Below are 17,502 nucleotides of genomic sequence, written 5' to 3' on the forward strand. Positions count from 1 at the left end.
TCGGGACCTGTCATGGTGCCCACTGTCACCCAGGATGATGATAAAATACAGAGGACACGTTTCACCGTGTCACCGTGTGCTGCAGTGTTTCACCGTGACAGTCACGTCACTCTACTCGGGACATGAATTAAAGTCAGCAGGACCTGTCATGGTGCCCACTGTCACCAAGGGTGATGATAAAATACAGAGGACACGTTTCACCGTGTCACCTTGTGCTGTGCTGCAGTGTTTCACCGTGACAGTCACGTCACTCTACTCGGGACATGAATTAGAGCAGCAGGACTCCAGGCCGACAGGGCGGCGCTGTCGAGGCTGGCCAGGTCTCCTGCGGCACGTTGTAAACGGGAAGGTCTGTGGACGTCGCGTCTCCTGCTGCTGCTGCTGAGTCGCTGTCCCCTCCAGGATGCACCGGAGAGGAGTCGGGGCGGGGGCCATCGCCAAAAAGAAGTTCGCCGAGGTACGTCGCCATTAGCGCCGCGCCGTGCAGTCGCTCGTAAACTCGGTGCTTCATGTGTCGTGTGTTTGGCGACAGGCGAAGTACAAGGAGCGGGGGACAGTCCTGGCCGAGGACCAGATCGCGCAGGTGAGTCGCCGGTACCGACCTGGTACCGAGCAGCGTGCTCGGCTCTCGCCTGTTCGGATTGTGAGCCGGTGGCGCTCGTTGTCGCTTTTTGCAGATGTCCAAGCAGCTGGAGACGTTCAGAAGTCACCTCGAGGAGTTTGCCAGTAAACACAAGCAGGAGATCAGGAAGAGCTCCCAGTTCCGGGTCCAGTTTCAGGAGATGTGTGCCACCATAGGAGTCGATCCGCTGGCCTGTGAGTTGTCTAGTCCTCCGCTTTCTAATTAAGACGAGGACAGTGCAATGACCCGGGTGTCCCTGTGTCCCCTACGCAGCCGGAAAAGGCTTCTGGTCTGAGATGCTCGGTGTCGGGGACTTTTACTATGAACTTGGTGTTCAGATCATCGAAGTCTGTCTGGCCCTGAAACACAGAAACGGAGGTCAGTGGTTGACTCGTGGTTAAATACGGTGGAATACTGTGAAATACCGTTTTATATACTGCACATGAATTGCTGTTTGTCAGGACTCATTACTCTGGATGAGCTTCACCAGCGCGTCTTGAAGGGCAGAGGCAAGTTCGCCCAGGACGTCAGCCAGTAAGTGCAGGTCGCCAATTCACATTTTACTTGTCACATACACAGTCGTACACGGTATGATATGCAGTGAAATGCTTTAGCGACTGTACAGACCACAGTGTTGCAAATATTGCAAGTATACAATGAACCAATATGCAAATATTGCAAACATAACCAGATATTACACTTATGTCTTTAACATAAAATATGTGTAACAGGTAGTGTGAAAGTGAGTGAAGTCAAAGTGAAAAGTAAAAGTTTGTGCAAAAGTTCTGGGGGGATTGAGTCCAGAGTGATTGAAAGTGAGGAGCGGGAGCCATTATTAACAAGCTCGTCTATCAGCCAGAAGACCACAAAATCACAGCTTTAAGCTCCACTTACTACCATCGTGCCCCTGAGACAAGACACTGCACCCTGAGTGTCTCCAGGGGGACCGTCCCCGTCACTACTGACTATATGGGCATCTGGTAAATGTACCTGTAACTCCCAAGCTGCCTCTCTCTCCTGTTTATAGGGACGACCTGGTCCGGGCCATTAAGAAGTTAAAAGCCATGGGGAATGGCTTCGGGATGATTCCAGTCGGAGGATCCTATCTGGTCCAGTCGGTCCCTGCTGAGCTCAACATGGACCACACGGTAGTGCTGCAGCTTGCGGAGGTTCGTGTGGCCCTGGACACCGTCCTGTCTTCACCGTGATGTGTTAATGACCCTTTGTCGTGTCCTACAGAGAAAAGGCTATGTGACCGTCAGCGAGGTGAAGGAAGGCCTGAAGTGGGAGAGGGAGCGAGCCGGTCACGTGTTGGTGGGTGCATTACGGAAGCCGAGAGAAATCACAGGTGTGATCTGCACAGGTGTATTTCAGGTTAAAAAAGGTCTCTTATTCCTTGTAGGACCACCTGCTGAAGGAAGGTCTGGCCTGGTTGGATATGCAGGCTGATGGGGAGCCGCAGTATTGGCTGCCAGCTCTCTTCTCTGATCTGACCTCCCAGGATGTCTCCCCGGAGGAGGCCAATCAGATGTCTCCATAAGACACGTCCATATGGACAGAGGCAGTCATTTCCTTCAGGGTGTTTCTCTGCAAGCCATGTTCTAGCCCACTTGCATTTTTAAACCATGTTTCATAGGCAGTTGACCATCTTTACCGTCAAACATGGACACCATGTTGGACCATTTAATACCAGTCTGACGGTCTTCTCAAACGTACCAAACCTGCTCTGACACTTCTTGCACACTTATGCTACCCTGGAAGGGACTTTGGTTTTTTGCTTTTATTTGGTCTTCGTGGTCCCTGCTTGTGATGTGTAACGTTCTGATCATCTCTCTGGACACTGAAACTTGTAATATATCTTTTGTAAAATACATTGTTAATAAGAAACTACTTGATGTTTTTACTTCAAATGAATAAAAACACACAAAAGATTTTATTTATTTTGCTTCAATTTAATAACAATGAACATCATCACACCATTCCAGCATACAGTGGACAGAAGAACGCATCCAAACTACATGAATCTTCTGGATCTACAGACTGGGACAACCTGCTTTCATCATCATCCCATCCAAAACAGTCACTTTCTTACCTAACGATAAACCTTGGATCCCCATAGAACTTAAGAGTACCCCAAAAGAAAAGGATCAAAACTACGCAAAACTACAAAAACTAAAGAAAATTCTCAGAGGGAACCTCCGCCCTGCTGCCTCCAGCCCCAGAATCATCCATGTGGAGGCCAGCAGCACCATCACCACATCCCTGCCTGATGACCTCAAGTCCTTTTACAAAATCCCCCATTATAGACACCATGCACAAGCTCTGGAGCAGCTTAACTCTTCAGTAAGACTCTTTATTTGCGGACGTCTCCTCCGCCTTCAGCACTCTGCAACCACACGTCCTGGCTAATAAACGTTCCTCCAACCTTCACCTGGACAACCAGACAGTCCTGTGGATTTTGGACTTTCTGCTGAACCTCCGTTATACCTCCATGGGGTCCACAAGGCTGCGTGCTCTGCTCTTCATGTTATACACACGACTGTGACCTGGTGACGACACGGTCCTCCTGTCCCTGCTGTCCCGGCCCGTCACACTGTCAGCGTGTGCTCTAACGTCCTTGGATCACACATCTGTTATATTTAATATTTAGTCTATATTATTGTTCATAGTGAAATATACAGAAAATCCCTGTGTCTAATTTTTCAACTGTTATACGTGTGCACTGCGCCTTTTAAATTACCCCTCGGGGACAAATGAAATATTTTTTAATTGAATAGAAAGAATCTAAATAGATAAGAATATGTAAAATGTCCCACTAATTAAATTCCCAGAAGCTTTGATAGTACAATTTCAGGTATAAAATGACTAAAGGGAATGAAAGCATATTAAATATGTAAATGAGGAGCATAGAGGAGGGTAGACAGGGCCGTTATTATACTGGTAGCTTCAGGGAGAACGTGATCTGAACAGTTGTCTGGTGTCTACATCTCATGACTGTAGACATGATCCTCGAACTCAGCCTGGGCCATCTGGTCACAGATGAGGGTACACATGGGACACACCTTGTGACACTCTTCATGCTGCGTCAGCTCTGTCTCGCTGATGCCTGGGAAGAGCTCCCTGCAGTGTTTGCACTGCAGGACCTGGATTGGGGAAAAGGGACAGTTGAAGACCGAGCAGTGATTGTAAAATGCCGTTGGTGTTCCCAGCGTACCTCGTCCTCTGGCTCGTGTGCAGCTCCTGGTAATAAAAGGAGGGGAAGTTAACCGGTTAGTGGGAGTTAACCATCTGTAAAACAGCGGGGCATGACATGGATTACCAAAGACGAGCTGGTGGTCCAGCGAACCCGCGTGGCCGAGGACCGGACCGTAGGGGTCGGGCTGCCCTGTGCCCAGTTCCCTCTGCAGTCTCTCGATTTCAGCCTTCAGCTCCTGGTGGAGGTTAAACAGGACAACGTTCCGGCCACGTTCACCTGAAGGTGTTCACCCCTGTGGTGCAGATAAACGTTTGTCACCTGATTGTCCCTGCTTAGCTCCACATTTGCAGCTGCAGCCACTCGTGCGATGGCCAGTTGATCTTCAACGCGCTGATGAAGTTTCTGGATCTGTGGGAAGAAACATTTACATTTACATTTACTGCATTTACCAGACGCCCTTCTCCAGAGCGACTTACAATCAGTAGTGACAGGGACAGTCCCCCCCTGGAGACACTCAGGGTTAAGTGTCCTACTCAGGGACACTTATTTGGTCCAATAAGACCATGTCACCTCTGCGTCGGGGTCCTCGTGCTTCACTTGGCCGCCATGATCTCCACTCTCACGCAGCTGTGCCTGGAGCTCCTTCAGCTGCTTCTCAGCCTGCTCCGCCCGCTGCCGCACCACCTTCCCATTCTGGAGCTCCGTCCGAAGCAGAGTCCGCGCTTCCTGCAGCTGCCCGCGCAGAGTCTCACTCTGCATCTAAAGAACGGGAGGACGTCACTGTACACTGCACATCCGACACTTGAAAATGTGACAAAGTGTGTGACGTACCGCAGTGGAACTTGCTGCCAGAGAGGCGCGCAAATCCTCGTTCTCCTCCTGCAACGTCTGCAGCGCCTCCTGCAGGTCATGCTGGTTCTGCAGCTCAGCGCGCAGCTTCTCCTGCTGTTTCTGACTGCTCTGAAGGTCCACCTGGGGTTCAACAGTTCCAGCTTTCAAATCATGTGCAAAAAAAAGGAACGTGATGTTCCGGCCTGAAACTGGACAAGCAGACGTCCGGACAATGCAGGACGGGCGAGCCCTACAGAGGCTGAACGCATCATCCGTACCAAGCTACCTGACCTTCAATCAATCTACAGCAAACGGTGCTGGACCAGGGCCAGGAAGATCGTGAAGGACCTCACTCACCCCAACAACGGGCTGTTCTCTCTGCTGCGAAGTCCAACACAGAGAGCATGAGGAGGAGCTTCTTCCCGCAGGTCATACGAACTTCTCAACCACATCACTACATAGAACTCCAATACACTCCAGCATTCTCTCTTTCACTTCCACTTTCAATCACTCTGGACTCAACCCCCCCCCCCCCAGAATTTTTGCACAAACGTTTTAAAACTTTTTTACTCTTGCACAGTTTTTTTCACTTTTTCACTTTATACCTTGCTATTACACATATTTTATTTTAAAGACATAATAGTGTAATATTTGGTAATATTTGTATGCTTGTAATATTTAGGTACACACAGGGAGTGCAGAATTATTAGGCAAGTTGTATTTTTGAGGAATAATTTTATTATTGAACAACAACCATGTTCTCAATGAACCCAAAAAAACTCATTAATATCAAATCTGAATGTTTTTGGAAGTAGTTTTTAGTTTGTTTTTATTTTTAGCTATTTTAGGGGGATGTCTGTGTGTGCAGGTGACTATTACTGTGCATAATTATTAGGCAACTTAACAAAAAAATAATATATACCCATTTCAATTATTTATTTTTACCAGTGAAACCAATAACATCTCCACATTCACAAATATACATTTCTGACATTCAAAAACAAAACAAAACAAATCAGCGACCAATATAGCCATCTTTCTTTGCAAGGACACTCAAAAGCCTGCCATCCATGGATTCTGTCAGTGTTTTGATCTGTTCACCATCAACATTGCGTGCAGCAGCAACCACAGCCTCCCAGACACTGTTCAGAGAGGTGTACTGTTTCCCCTCCTTGTAAATCTCACATTTGATGATGGACCACAGGTTCTCAATGGGGTTCAGATCCGGTGAACAAGTAGGCCATGTCATTAGTTTTTCTTCTTTTATACCCTTTCTTGCCAGCCACGCTGTGGAGTACTTGGACGCGTGTGATGGAGCATTGTCCTGCATGAAATCATGTTTTTCTTGAAGGATGCAGACTTCTTCCTGTACCACTGCTTGAAGAAGGTGTCTTCCAGAAACTGGCAGTAGGACTGAGAGTTGAGCTTGACTCCATCCTCAACCCGAAAAGGCCCCACAAGCTCATCTTTGATGATACCAGCCCAAACCAGTACTCCACCTCCACCTTGCTGGCGTCTGAGTCGGACTGGAGCTCTCTGCCCTTGATGGGCCCATCCATCTGGCCCATCAAGACTCACTCTCATTTCATCAGTCCATGAAACCTTAGAAAAATCAGTCCTGAGATATTTCTTGGCCCAGTCTTGACGTTTCAGCTTGTTCAGTGGTGGTCGTCTTTCAGCCTTTCTTACCTTGGCCATGTCTCTGAGTATTGCACACCTTGTGCTTTTGGGCACTCCAGTGATGTTGCAGCTCTGAAATATGGCCAAACTGGTGGCAAGTGGCATCTTGGCAGCTGCATGTTTGACTTTTCTCAGTTCATGGGCAGTTATTTTGCGCCTTGGTGTTTCCACACGCTTCTTGCGACCCTGTTGACTATTTTGAATGAAACGCTTGATTGTTCGATGATCACGCTTCAGAAGCTTTGCAATTTTAAGAGTGCTGCATCCCTCTGCAAGATATCTCACTATTTCTGACTTTTCTGAGCCTGTCAAGTCCTTCTTTTGACCCATTTTGCCAAAGGAAAGGAAGTTGCCTAATAATTATGCACACCTGATATAGGGTGTTGATGTCATTAGACCACACCCCTTCTCATTACAGAGATGCACATCACCTAATATGCTTAATTGGTAGTAGGCTTTCGAGCCTATACAGCTTGGACTAAGACAACATGCATGAAGAGGATGATGTGGACAAAATACTCATTTGCCTAATAATTCTGCACTCCCTATATCAGTTGCCAAAGCATTTCACTGCATATCATACCGTGTACAACTATGTATATGAAAAATAACATTTGAATTTAATGAAACAGTGTGCATCTATAAAAGTTTTAAATTCACTACATTCAGCAAATAAACGCTGTATAATATCGTTCCAGGCTAAAACTGGCACAGTGCAGCGGTTGACATGACTGAAACCGTCCCATGCGCAGCGTAAACAGGGGCATGAACAGACCTGCAGAAGTTGGACATCGTCCTGCAGCTGATGCGCCTCCTGCTTTGCTTCCAGTAACTTGGCGTTCAGCCTGCGGGATATAAACAGACAGCGTGATCCCGTCCCCACGCCAACAACACGCGGGAGGTGTCACCCGAGCCGTCTGAGGACGTTTCAGGGGGTCTGCTCAACCAGAACCCTGCAGATTACTCTGGAATGGTGAGGTCTTACTGTGAAATATCTGCCTGCTGATGCTCGGCCTCCTCCCTCAGCACGGAACGCTGCTTTTTCAGCTGCTGGATCTTCTGCATGGCTTGGCCGTACTTCTCCTGAACTGATGTCAGTTCCTTGCCGCAGGGCAAAACCACAGTGATAAACTACACGATCAAGAGTGAAATGCTTAGAACATGCATGAGAAAATGTCCATACATCTTGTCCTGGTCTGAAGTTGGACATCAGGTCAGATTGATGCCCCACTGGACTCAGAATGGGACTTTCTGTAGAGTCAGTCCTCTGAATTGGGATTGGATGCTCATCTACTGACTTGGACATCTGGTCAATGCGGATCTGTAGATAATCAACAGTTCAGCACGTTAAATACCAACAATAACTCCACTTCATGAACAAAGATCTAAGGCAGCGGAGGTCTAGCAGGTAGGAAATTGGACAGTGGGTTCGAATCCCGACCCCCCCGAGCGCCTGGTTAAATACGGAGGACACGTTTCACCGTGTCACCGTGTGCTGTGCTGCAGTGCCTCACGATGACAGACCCTGAGACTGTGGATCTCTTTCAGTCGTCCGTTCAGCTCCTGTCTGAGAACTTCATTTCCTTCTTCCAGCTCGGCCACCTTCTTGCTCAGGTTCTCCTTCTCCTTCTGCATCTGTTCCGTCTGCACCTGTAACCACACAACCGAACACGGTCAGCAACACCGCCACAAACACAACGACATTTTCAGCCTCCATACGTGGAATATGGAATATGACAGGCCATTTAAACCATGTGCACATGTACCTGTGTGGTGACAATTAACATGTCACCCTCCAGGCTATTGTCCGAGCTCTGCTCTGTTGGACTCTGGAAACAGAAGGGGGTGCTGGCTCCCCGAACCTGGCCCTTGCTGTCCACATAGCAAAACTGGTAAAACTCCCCATCGTCTCTGGGCAGATGACGCTCTAGGTGACATGAAGATCGCGCTGAAGTGGGGAAGTATGTAAGTAACAAATTCAAACAGACAAAACATGTACCTTGGAACACTACAGTCTGTCCCACTGGCTGTGGTCCTATCCGGTCCAGGCAGGGCTCCACCCAAGCAAAGGTGTGGTAATGTTGTGTTGAGTTCCACCCGACCTGGACCAAACACACAGCGAGACCTCAAATCATCACAATTAATCAACGGATTAAATGTAATGAGAAGAAATGGAATGAAGTGTTGAATCAGCCCTACCAGCAGCCTAGACTAGCAATACATGTCAAAATAAATCAATATAAATATATGCATAATGCATATTTATGCTACATGAATATTTACAGTGGGGCAAAAAAATATTTAGTCAGCAACCAATTGTGCAAGTTCTCCCACTTAAAAAGATGCGAGAGGCCTGTAATTTCCATCATAGGTTTACACATCCTCTGATTTTTTAAAGAATTTATTTGCAAATTATGGTGGAAAATTAGTATTTGGTCACTAACAAACAAGCAAGATTTCTGACTACCATCAGTAACACACTACGCCGCCAGGGACTCAAATCCTGCAGTGCCAGACGTGTCCCCTGCTTAAGCCAGTACATGTCCGGGCCTGTCTGAAGTTTGCTAGAGAGCATCTGGATGATCCAGAAGAGGATTGGGAGAATGTTATATGGTCCGATGAAACCAAATTTTTTGGTAAAAACTCTACTTGTCGTGTTTGGAGGAGAAAGAATGCTGAGTTGCATCCAAAGAACACCATTCCTACTGTGAAGTATGGGGGAGGAAACATCATGCTTTGGGGGTGTTTTTCTGCAAAGGGACCTGGACGACTGATCCGTGTAAAGGCAAGAATGAATGGGGCCATGTATAGTGACATTTTGAGTGAAAACCTCCTTCCATCAGCAAGGGCATTGAAGATGAAACATGGCTTGGTCTTTCAGCATGACTATGATCCCATACACACTGCCCGGGTGGCTTCGTAAGAAGCATTTCAAGCTTCTGGAGTGGCCTAGCCAGTCTCCAGATCTGAACCCCATACAAAATCTTTGGAGGGAGTTGAAAGCCCGTGTTACCCAGCGATAGCCCCAAAACATCACTGCTCTAGAGGAGATCTGCATGGAAGAATGAGCCAAAATACCAGCAACAGTGTGTGAAAACCTTGTGAAGACTTACAGAAAACGTTTGACATCCATCATTGCCAACAAAGGGTATATAACAAAGTATTGAGATGAACTTTTGTTAGTGACCAAATACTAATTTTCCACCATGATTTGCGAATAAATTCTTTTAAAACCAGATGATGTGATTTTCTGGATTTTTTTCTCATTTTGTCTCTCATAGTTGAGGTAAACCTATGATGAAAATACAGGCCTCTCTCATCTTTTTAAGAGGGAGAACTTGCACAATTGTTGGCTGACTAAATACTTTTTGACCCACTTTATGCATATTTATGAGGCTGCTATTACCTCTGTTTCTATCCACTTCCTGCCTTGACAAATGCAATTTCCCACTTGTGGGACTAATAAAGGTTGATCTGATCTTATCTAGACTGAGGATGGGCCTGTGCGGTGTGAAGAGAGCAGAACTCGGGTCACCCTGAACACGCCGACCCAGTCCCGCGGGTGTGGCTGCAGCGCCGCCGTCAGGGTGTAGCGGCACGTCACCCCGCTGTTGGGGGGGTACGCCGGCGGCACGTCGGTGAAGAGCACCTGGGAGAAGGTGGAGCCGTCCAGCGCCCCGCCGGTCACCTCCTCCATCGCCACGCTGGTCAGGAGAAAATTATTATTCATTTACAATTTTACTTTCACTTTCTGTTCTTTCCCAGACGTGCGCTGTTCGTATCTAATTTACAAGTCTTGATGCGAATTTCTCTAGATAAACTTTAACACCAAGTAAACAGAACATCTTTCGATCTCGAAAACCAAACTTCTCCGAACAGTATCATCATATCGAGGTCAAGAAGCCAACCTGCCGTCCGAGTCCCCCTGCGAAGCGACAAACTTACCTGAAGAGAAAGTGCGCAGACAGCCGCTGTCAGTCAAGCTGCTCCCAGAGCATTGTGGGAAATGCAGTCCTGCACGACACAGGCCGACTACATTTCCCACAGACCACTCACAACGTTTTCCTTTACAGCGTTTACCCTTCTCAATGGGGACGGGGACAGTCCCCCCTGGAGACAGTCGGGATCAGTGTCCTGCTCAGGGACACGATAGTGAGGTTTGAACCTGGGACTGCTGGTCCATTTACAGTATTTATCAGACGCCCTTATCCAGAGCGACTTACAATCAGTAGTGACCGGAACAGCCCCCCCCCCCTGGAGACACTTGGGATCAGTGTCCTGCTCAGGGACCTGATAGTGAGGTTTGAACCTGGGACTGCTGGTCCATATGCGAGCGTGTTCCTACCACCCACAACAAATAGGTACTGGATTAGATTTTGTTGTTTAACATTAACGTAATAATTTGTATGATCATGCGTAATATGTAATGAATGAAATAAAATAAAAAAAAGATTAGTGCAATAAAATCTTTATTTAAAATGACAATTCTACATTAAAATAAATGAATCCGAGGCTGACCAATTTGGTATAAAATAAAACCAAAACCATACAGTTATACAGCAAAGTTGTCCCCGACCCTAAGCAGACACCTCCTGTTCATCTTCTTTAGAACATTGTCCAGGTTTTACACCAACCTCTGGAGTTTCTGTTGTCCAGCCTCCAATAGTGACAACTGTGCATTTACAGACAGACTGAAACAGGGCACCCAGGCAGAGGAGAGACGAGACATGTGATGTCTGAGCACCATCCGTCCCCCCTGCAACGTCAACAGCATATCCAACATAATACTAATACTACCGTGTATCATCATCATCATCATCATCTCCGCTGAAGTGGGAAGAAGAATGCACATCTGGTGCATGATGCTTCGGCAACATCTACAGTTTAATACTATTCTACACTTAAAACAGCACTTATGTACACTCAGCCTGGTAAAATATATTAACAATTTCCTTCTCGCAGGTTTCCTGAGTTTAGTAGAAGCTGCTTTTAGTAAATCCTGTTCCCAGGCGTCCTCTTCCCTTTGCAGCGGGGGGACAGTAGAAGGCCATGCTGATGTTAGTAAAACAGGTCCAAGGTCTCAGTAAGGCACTGTCCCCGTCTTCAACATGGGGTTTACACACCATATACAAAAAAAAAAGGATTAAAAGTATATATTGGGACGCCAGAGCAGCACGGGGCTCCATTTCTGTGGTCTGGACTCTTCTCTCACGAAGCGAAACTGGCAGCCACAGCAATGATGACGATGAGTAGAAATATGGAGCAGATCAGCGCGATCCACATCTTCTTCTGAAAAACGAAGACAAACAAGCCCTGTTCAGGTCTTCTGCCCGGTTACAGGTCCGCTGATCACGACACCTCACCTTACGGGCTTTCTGCTGCGAGGACACTGCGGCCTCCGTGTTCGTCACCGCCTTCTCCACGTAATTGTTGGCTGTGAGAATGTTATGCTCGATACGATCGACCATCTCACCCTGTTGGTAAAGAAGCTTATTTAAAGGCCTTCGCTACACAACCAGTCAGAAATGCTCTTCAGTTTGTTCCGTAAAATTGTCATATTTCGAGACACTTATTCGTTTGAAGACGGTGTCAGCTCCTGCGCCCTTTACCTGAGCCTCCACCTCCATGGCTAAATACTGGAACATCTCATGAAGGTCCCTGATGCTGCGCTCCAGTTTCAGGATCTCATCGCGCCGAGACTCGATCTCATTCAGGGCCTGTTTGGTCGCTTTCGCATCGTTCAAGATCTACGCACAGGATCGATGAAGGAATGTCATCACTGTGTCATTTACAAGGATATGAAGAGAATTAAGAGGAAACCCACGTTCTGGGTGAAGACGTCAGTCTCTCCCGTCTCGATCATGGTCTCCAGCTGCTCTTCGCTCACCTCGGTACCAGCTACAGACAGATACAGTCAGTTTCAAATTCACCTTCTAATACAGTACAGGCCTGGACACCTTCCCATTCGACGTGTCTTCCTTTATCTTCATGACCATTTACGTTGGTAGATTCTCACTGAAGGCATCAAAACTATGAATGAACACATGTGGAGTTCTGGACTTAACAAAAAGTGGAGACCTGGCCTCCACAGTCACCGGACCTGAACCCAGTCCAGATGGTTTGGGGTGAGCTGGACCAACAAGTGCTAAACACCTCTGGGAACTCCTTCAAGACTGTTGGAGAAGCATTTCAGGTGATGACCTCTTGAAGCTCATCGAGAGAATGCCAAGAGTGTGTAAAGCAGTAACCAGAGCAAAGAAACTAGAATATAAAACATGTTTTCACTTATTTCACCTTTTTTTGTTAAGTACAGAACTCCACATGTGTTCATTCATAGTTTTGATGCCTTCAGTGAGGATCTACCAACGCAAATGGCCATGAAGAAAACACGTTGAATGAGAAGGTGTCCAGACTGTTGTCCTGTACTGTAGAGTAGTCAGAGAAATGAGTATTCAGGAGAGCGTTGTGGATCGTGCACGGGGAGGACGGGTGCTGACTGATTTTCAGCTGTCTCTTTATCCGCTCCACGTTCCGGTCCCTGTATTGTGCCTGCAGGCTGTTGCAGTGTCCCATCAGCTCCACAAAGTCCCGGGACAAGACCGCATGCTCCAGGGACAGAAACAGAGGGAAAAAAACTGCAGATACTTTCAAAATCTCTGGCCTCAAAGTAAAACACGCAGGAAAACTTACTTGCGCCCGCTGCATGCGGGTGTGGACGGGAACATACCCGCCATCTTCTTCCCCTTTCTTGGGCTCGATATCTAAAAGTGGGCGAATGGCTGTCATTTAACGGGTCGCCTGCATGTCCCGCTGTTAAAAACTACAGCAAGTTACCCGGCATCTCAGAAAGCCCTGGTCTGAGACGCCAGGTGAAGACCCGCTGGGACGGTTCACGCAGGACATCATACTCACTCTTCAGTTTCTTGTGGACACCACTGGCCATGGTTTTGATCTCTTCCCTAAGAGTCTGCAGTTCTTTCTTCATACCTAAGAAGGTCAGGGGTTAAAAACCGCTTCAGATCAAACCCAAGACGGGTGTTTATTACAAATGTGAATTCCAGATTTAGAAAATACTGACTGTCTTCTGGTAGCGCCACTCCCAGAACGGTTTTCTGTTTGTTCTCCAGGTCCGAGACCTTCGTTTTCAACGTCTGCAGTCCCTCACGAATCTCGTGCACCTGGGGTAACAGTCGAGGGTTGAAAAGTGGGAATAGACGAAGAAATCTAAAGCGGGCACCTGAAAGACCTGGATGTGATGTGTTGCGGCCCCGTAATCAGAAGGTTGCCGGTTCGAATCCCGACCCGCCAAGGTGCCACTGAGGTCCCGTCCCCACACGCTGCTCCCCGGGCGCCTGTCATGGTGCCCACTGCTCACCAAGGGTGATGGTTAAATACAGAGGACACGTTTCACCGTGTGCTGTGCTGCAGTGTCTCACAATGACGATCACTTCACTTCGTATTAGGGTTGTTGCCATTGAGTAGGTATAGAATGCAAATGTCTAGAGACCCCGACACCAGCCCTCCAGGCCCCTGTAACATGACATCAACCAGCTATGGTTCCATGTTGCAGCAGTAAAAGTGAAAGTGACGTGATTGTCATTGTGAGACACTGCAGCACAGCACACGGTGACACGATGAAACGTGTTCTCTGTATTTAACCATCACCCTTGGTGACAGTGGGCAGTGTGTGGGGACGGGACCTTCATCATGGGGTCCTCAGTGGCACCTTGGCGGCTCGGGATTCGAACCTGCAACTGTTATGATTACAGGGCCACTTCCTTAACCGCTACGCCACCGCTCCCCAAAAATCACTCCTTTCAAACTCACTGCCAAATATCACACCCTGTTGGCCTGTCCTCATGCAGGAAGGGTGTGTCCCCCACTCACAGGTGGTGACATTTTCATACACGATGAGGCAACGGTCTTATCACCCCGATCAGGTGACACTGCACAAAACACAACGTCTCTCTCAAAAGTAAGAGAACTGAAACGAGCAGAGACTGGTGGAGCTCTACAAGATCACGGTGGCAGAAGAACCTGGGGGTGACGTGTAATGACACCCGGGTCCCCCCCCTTACACCAGCACATATTCGCATCCAGTTTGAAGTAATAATAATAAAAACGATCATAAATTACCTGCTTAAAGAAAGCCTCTTCGTCCTTGGACTCCTTGACCGCGGACTCCCGCTTCATCAGCGCCTTGCCCTCCTCATCCTCGTCGGAGGACTCCGCCGCTTGCTGGATGCACCACAGCACGTTTTAATCTGCGTTCTAGATCACCTGCGTTTTTTATTAATGCTGATATTCCTGCACGTAATAAAACGAAAGGGCCGCAGCCTCGCTGAAGGACGCGCAATGATGCATTTAGGAAAAAGAACTGGACTGGTCGCACCAGCAAATGGCCAGAATATCAGCGGGACTGCATGCCCGACAACGACCTTTCGCTCCGGTATCGGTGTTTTACCGCGCAGCCCGTTAGCCTGCAGCTGCATTAGCCTGCTACCTCATCGCAACTTTTCTGCCCTCAGCCAACTCACGTTTCCCAGCTCTTTGGTCCGGTCCCGCATCCTGGCTCCGGATCGACTCCAAAATGGACCAAAAACCCCGATAAGTCGTTCAGAGAACGCGCTGGCGCTCCAGGACGAACATGCAACTTAGCTGACAGGAAAAGAAAGTTACGGCGGAGCTTCGCTACCACGAACGGGCGACACTCCCGCGGAACTCCGCTGATCTCCAGACGCTCCGGATAAACTCGCTTTCCCACAATTCCGCGCCGCAGACCGGAAACGGCGCACATAACCGGCGATGTAGTAGACGTCGCGTTACATAGGGCCGCCCGTACATCTACAGAGTAGACGTCGCGTTACATAGGGCCGCACGTACATCTATACAGTAGACATCGTGTTACATAGGGCCGCCCGTACATCTACAGAGTAGACGTCGCGTTACATAGGGCCGCACGTACATCTATACAGTAGACATCGTGTTACATAGGGCCGCCCGTACATCTATAGAGTAGACGTCGCGTTACATAGGGCCGCCCGTACATCTACAGAGTAGACGTCGCATTACATAGGGCCGCCCGTACATCTATAGAGTAGACGTCGCATTACATAGGGCCGCCCGTACATCTATAGAGTCAATATCGCGTTACATAGGGCCGCCCGTACATCTATACAGTAGACATCGTGTTACATAGGGCCGCCCGTACATCTATACAGTAGACATCGTGTTACATAGGGCCGCCCGTACATCTATAGAGTCAATGTCGCGTTACATAGGGCCGCCCGTACATCTATAGAGTAGACGTCGCGTTACATAGGGCCGCCCGTACATCTATAGAGTAGACGTCGCATTACATAGGGCCACCCGTACATCTACAGAGTAGACGTCGCGTAACATAGGGCCACCCGTACATCTATAGAGTCAATGTCGCGTAACATAGGGCCGCCCGTACATCTACAGAGTAGACGTTGCGTTACATAGGGCCGCCCGTACATCTATAGAGTCAATGTTGTGTTACATAGGGCCGCCCGTACATCTACAGAGTAGACGTCACGTAACATAGGGCCGCCCGTACATCTATAGAGTAGACGTCGCGTAACATAGGGCCGCCCGTACATCTACAGAGTAGACGTCGCGTTACATAGGGCCGCACGTACATCTATACAGTAGACATCGTGTTACATAGGGCCGCCCGTACATCTATAGAGTAGACGTCGCGTTACATAGGGCCGCCCGTACATCTACAGAGTAGACGTCGCATTACATAGGGCCGCCCGTACATCTATAGAGTCAATATCGCGTTACATAGGGCCGCCCGTACATCTATACAGTAGACATCGTGTTACATAGGGCCGCCCGTACATCTATACAGTAGACATCGTGTTACATAGGGCCGCCCGTACATCTATAGAGTCAATGTCGCGTTACATAGGGCCGCCCGTACATCTATAGAGTAGACGTCGCGTTACATAGGGCCGCCCGTACATCTATAGAGTAGACGTCGCATTACATAGGGCCACCCGTACATCTACAGAGTAGACGTCGCGTAACATAGGGCCACCCATACATCTATAGAGTCAATGTCGCGTAACATAGGGCCGCCCGTACATCTACAGAGTAGACGTTGCGTTACATAGGGCCGCCCGTACATCTATAGAGTCAATGTTGTGTTACATAGGGCCGCCCGTACATCTACAGAGTAGACGTCACGTAACATAGGGCCGCCCGTACATCTATAGAGTAGACGTCGCGTAACATAGGGCCGCCCGTACATCTACAGAGTAGACGTCGCGTTACATAGGGCCGCACGTACATCTATACAGTAGACATCGTGTTACATAGGGCCGCCCGTACATCTATAGAGTAGACGTCGCGTTACATAGGGCCGCCCGTACATCTACAGAGTAGACGTCGCATTACATAGGGCCGCCCGTACATCTATAGAGTCAATATCGCGTTACATAGGGCCGCCCGTACATCTATACAGTAGACATCGTGTTACATAGGGCCGCCCGTACATCTATACAGTAGACATCGTGTTACATAGGGCCGCCCGTACATCTATAGAGTCAATGTCGCGTTACATAGGGCCGCCCGTACATCTATAGAGTAGACGTCGCGTTACATAGGGCCGCCCGTACATCTATAGAGTAGACGTCGCATTACATAGGGCCACCCGTACATCTACAGAGTAGACGTCGCGTAACATAGGGCCACCCGTACATCTATAGAGTCAATGTCGCGTAACATAGGGCCGCCCGTACATCTATAGAGTCAATGTTGTGTTACATAGGGCCGCCCGTACATCTACAGAGTAGACGTTGCGTTACATAGGGCCGCCCGTACATCTATAGAGTCAATGTTGTGTTACATAGGGCCGCCCGTACATCTACAGAGTAGACGTCACGTAACATAGGGCCGCCCGTACATCTATAGAGTAGACGTCGCATAACATAGGGCCGCCCGTACATCTATAGAGTCAATGTCGCGTAACATAGGGCCGCCTGTACATCTATAGAGTCAATGTTGTGTTACATAGGGCCGCCCGTACATCTACAGAGTAGACGTCGCGTAACATAGGGCCGCCCGTACATTTACAGAGTAAACGTCGCGTTACATAGGGCCGCCCGTACATCTACAGAGTAGACGTCACGTAACATAGGGCCGC

At 48.4% G+C, this 17,502-nt stretch overlaps 3 protein-coding genes across 5 annotated transcripts; 1 reads left to right on the forward strand and 2 right to left on the reverse strand.

Moving 5' to 3' along the window:
* Positions 1 to 316: 316 nt before the first annotated feature.
* snf8 (SNF8 subunit of ESCRT-II) lies at positions 317 to 2,554 on the forward strand. Its single transcript, XM_028990120.1, has 8 exons — positions 317 to 457; positions 533 to 583; positions 678 to 816; positions 896 to 1,000; positions 1,084 to 1,156; positions 1,650 to 1,791; positions 1,862 to 1,936; positions 2,025 to 2,554. The coding sequence occupies exons 1-8, from the start codon at positions 404 to 406 to the stop codon at positions 2,160 to 2,162; spliced, it is 777 nt and encodes a 258-aa protein (XP_028845953.1). The 5' UTR covers positions 317 to 403; the 3' UTR covers positions 2,163 to 2,554.
* Positions 2,537 to 10,347, reverse strand: calcoco2 (calcium binding and coiled-coil domain 2). 3 transcript variants are annotated; one of them, XM_028990119.1, is made up of 14 exons: positions 10,275 to 10,347; positions 9,865 to 10,033; positions 8,329 to 8,431; positions 8,096 to 8,256; positions 7,854 to 7,979; positions 7,513 to 7,650; positions 7,315 to 7,430; positions 7,105 to 7,174; positions 4,650 to 4,790; positions 4,389 to 4,577; positions 4,137 to 4,226; positions 3,942 to 4,053; positions 3,837 to 3,862; positions 2,537 to 3,765 (listed from the first exon to the last, which is right to left on the reverse strand). In XM_028990119.1, exons 2-14 carry the CDS (start codon positions 10,024 to 10,026, stop codon positions 3,604 to 3,606), a joined length of 1,596 nt encoding a protein of 531 aa, XP_028845952.1. In that variant the 5' UTR covers positions 10,027 to 10,033; positions 10,275 to 10,347; the 3' UTR covers positions 2,537 to 3,603. The 3 variants fall into 3 exon arrangements, with proteins under 3 accessions (XP_028845952.1, XP_028845951.1, XP_028845950.1); XM_028990118.1 differs by lacking the exon at positions 10,275 to 10,347 and adding an exon at positions 10,238 to 10,269; XM_028990117.1 differs by lacking the exon at positions 10,275 to 10,347 and having other exon boundaries at positions 9,865 to 10,229.
* A 434-nt stretch (positions 10,348 to 10,781) lies between these two features.
* On the reverse strand, positions 10,782 to 15,427 carry stx4 (syntaxin 4). Its single transcript, XM_028989219.1, has 10 exons — positions 14,867 to 15,427; positions 14,466 to 14,567; positions 13,408 to 13,507; positions 13,242 to 13,316; positions 13,020 to 13,090; positions 12,827 to 12,935; positions 12,154 to 12,227; positions 11,939 to 12,076; positions 11,693 to 11,803; positions 10,782 to 11,618 (listed from the first exon to the last, which is right to left on the reverse strand). The coding sequence occupies exons 1-10, from the start codon at positions 14,894 to 14,896 to the stop codon at positions 11,538 to 11,540; spliced, it is 891 nt and encodes a 296-aa protein (XP_028845052.1). The 5' UTR covers positions 14,897 to 15,427; the 3' UTR covers positions 10,782 to 11,537.
* Positions 15,428 to 17,502: the final 2,075 nt, after the last annotated feature.

The sequence above is a fragment of the Denticeps clupeoides genome, chromosome 8 (assembly GCF_900700375.1).
Source record: "Denticeps clupeoides chromosome 8, fDenClu1.1, whole genome shotgun sequence".
Lineage (NCBI taxonomy): Eukaryota > Metazoa > Chordata > Actinopteri > Clupeiformes > Denticipitidae > Denticeps > Denticeps clupeoides.